Below are 2,214 nucleotides of genomic sequence, written 5' to 3' on the forward strand. Positions count from 1 at the left end.
GTTAGACTTCAGAGCACCAGGAGATGAAAGATACCGAGATCGGCCAGACTGTGTCCACCCCTGTACTGTTACTGTCAATGAGACGCACGCCTCAGAGACACATGGATTCATTCCTGAAGGACACAGACACCATACACAAACAAGCAGACAACACGCACACAGCTACTCTCACACACAAAAAAAAAAACATTACATGCAACATCATACACACGTAAAAGCTGTGACCGCTTGACATTACTGATCCCGGATATTTGCAAATGGCAAGACTATAGGGGCCTATCGGGCCCGTCCGTGTGAGTTGCAAACATCACATACACACACATATTAATCCTGAGGACATGATGTCCAGGCGCACATAGAGCGGACTCTTTAGACAACCAATTGTATTTCTCGGCCTAATATACATCAATAGTTACAGACGTGACTATTTTAATCTACCATGCATTGATAATAGCAGTTTTTGCGCTTGGTGATGAGTTTAAAGGGAGCGGTGGAAGTACGCTTACCCGTCTGCCCCTTCCCAAGGGTTTTCTCCAACCGGTAAGGCCCGACGTATTGGGCCGACTGGCCTACGGACAGCTCCTTGCTTGTCATGATGTCCGTGCGTTGAAAGCGAAATGATATGATGATAAGGAGATCAACTCGCAGTTTTTTTCAGGAGGAATGTATAGCTGTCGGTCCTGGCGGCAGAACGGCTCCGCGGTAATAACATTACAGACGCCTAGCGATGTTGTCACAGGGAGGAATGGAGAGAGCGGTTGTAGTCGTGATGACAATATCGTGGCCTATAGTCTCGGCAGGGCTACTCCCGTGCACTTGCCATTTTCTATGCGGCTATTGCATACATTTTCCGTCATATAAATTCGGTAAACTCAGTTTATTATCAACGACCGTGAATTGACTAAACAGGAATGAAACAAGGGGACGTTAGAAAGTGGAAGAGGGAAACTCGTACGGAGATTTTGACAGGTGCATATTTGAGAAGTCCAAAATAACGGAAGTTATTATGAATTACAATTATTATTAACAATAGACGTAATAAATGTGTCCTATTGTTCATATTGGTATAGACAGATAGATGTAAGCAGCTGGAATAGCCTATCAAAAACTACTTCATCAGATAAGCTCAATTTAACGGCTAGATTGCACACAATTCTGCACCTCATAGCCTACACCCGATGCTGTCATAAGTGATCCTTATAATAACATAATAACGACATTTGTAAAGAATCTTATCATCGTAACATATTTGTATCTTCCTCCACCTCTTTTTGTCTCATTTTGGTATGTAGACTATCTCTGCTCCGTCCTTCAGTCAATATGAATAGTAATTTTCCGTTATAGCCTCAGAGGGGTGGTTTTCCCAATATCCGGTGCACTCTTCGGATTATCCCAGGGCCTGGTATCAGGAAATAGTGGGTAACAGAGCGTCAAAACAGCCACCCTGCTATCCGCACCCGTTCGGACTAGCCTAGACTTCTCTCAATCTGTATTCCCCCAGTCAACGTCTGTCAACAATTTCACTTTGCGTTTCTGTTCGGACCAAAATGTTATTTTTCTTTCGATAAATAATCGTTTTCTCTATTTATGTGAAACGCTCGATTGGATGGTTGTAATACATCGTGTTTCTACAAAAAAAAAAAAAAAGCATATTTAGCTGGCGTAGTACTCTCCTCCCTCCCTCTTTCTTTCCCGTGCACTCTCCCCTCCCTCCCTCGCCGTCTATGGACATATCACACCATCCCCGCTCGCGCTCCTGTCGCCGCTGGTTCCAAGAATCATCCTTCACCGGCGTCCTTGTGCAGAAAGATGCAGCTTCAGAAGCGATTCGAAAAATATCTGCTTGTCTGTCGAAGTTCTTTGCATCCACAATCCATCACGGGATAGCCTCCCTTCTGGCCGCAAAAAAAAAACGTTATTTTTTTCTCTCTCTCCCCTCTTCTTCTCCTCCTCATACGATACGGCAGCATCAGCATCCGGGTTCCGTTCCGCCCCCTTTTTTTTATCTCCTCCACCCCATCCTTTTCCCCCCGTCTGCCTCTCCTTAAAATATGCTTTCCGTCGCCTCCTGTTCGCTCACCTACTTCTTTATTCAAACACACCAACTGAGGGGGAAACACATGAAAATGCCCTTTCCGACATCTAATAGTGTAAAGAAAAGAAGATACACTTGTTGTTGAATGTTCTTGTAGAATTAGAATAGTATAGAATAAC

The 2,214-nt window shown here is 44.2% G+C and overlaps 1 protein-coding gene across 1 annotated transcript in view; it reads right to left on the minus strand.

The window, feature by feature from the left end:
* Nucleotides 1–1,944, minus strand: part of brsk1b (BR serine/threonine kinase 1b) — a 26,308-nt gene extending 24,364 nt beyond the window's left edge. Inside the window, 1 exon segment of the mRNA XM_052518509.1 lies at nt 507–1,944. Within this exon segment, the coding sequence (XP_052374469.1) occupies nt 507–594 (88 nt within the window). The 5' untranslated portion in view covers nt 595–1,944.
* Nucleotides 1,945–2,214: the final 270 nt, after the last annotated feature.

The sequence above is a fragment of the Oncorhynchus keta genome, chromosome 5, assembly GCF_023373465.1.
Source record: "Oncorhynchus keta strain PuntledgeMale-10-30-2019 chromosome 5, Oket_V2, whole genome shotgun sequence".
Classification (NCBI taxonomy): Eukaryota; Metazoa; Chordata; class Actinopteri; order Salmoniformes; family Salmonidae; genus Oncorhynchus; species Oncorhynchus keta.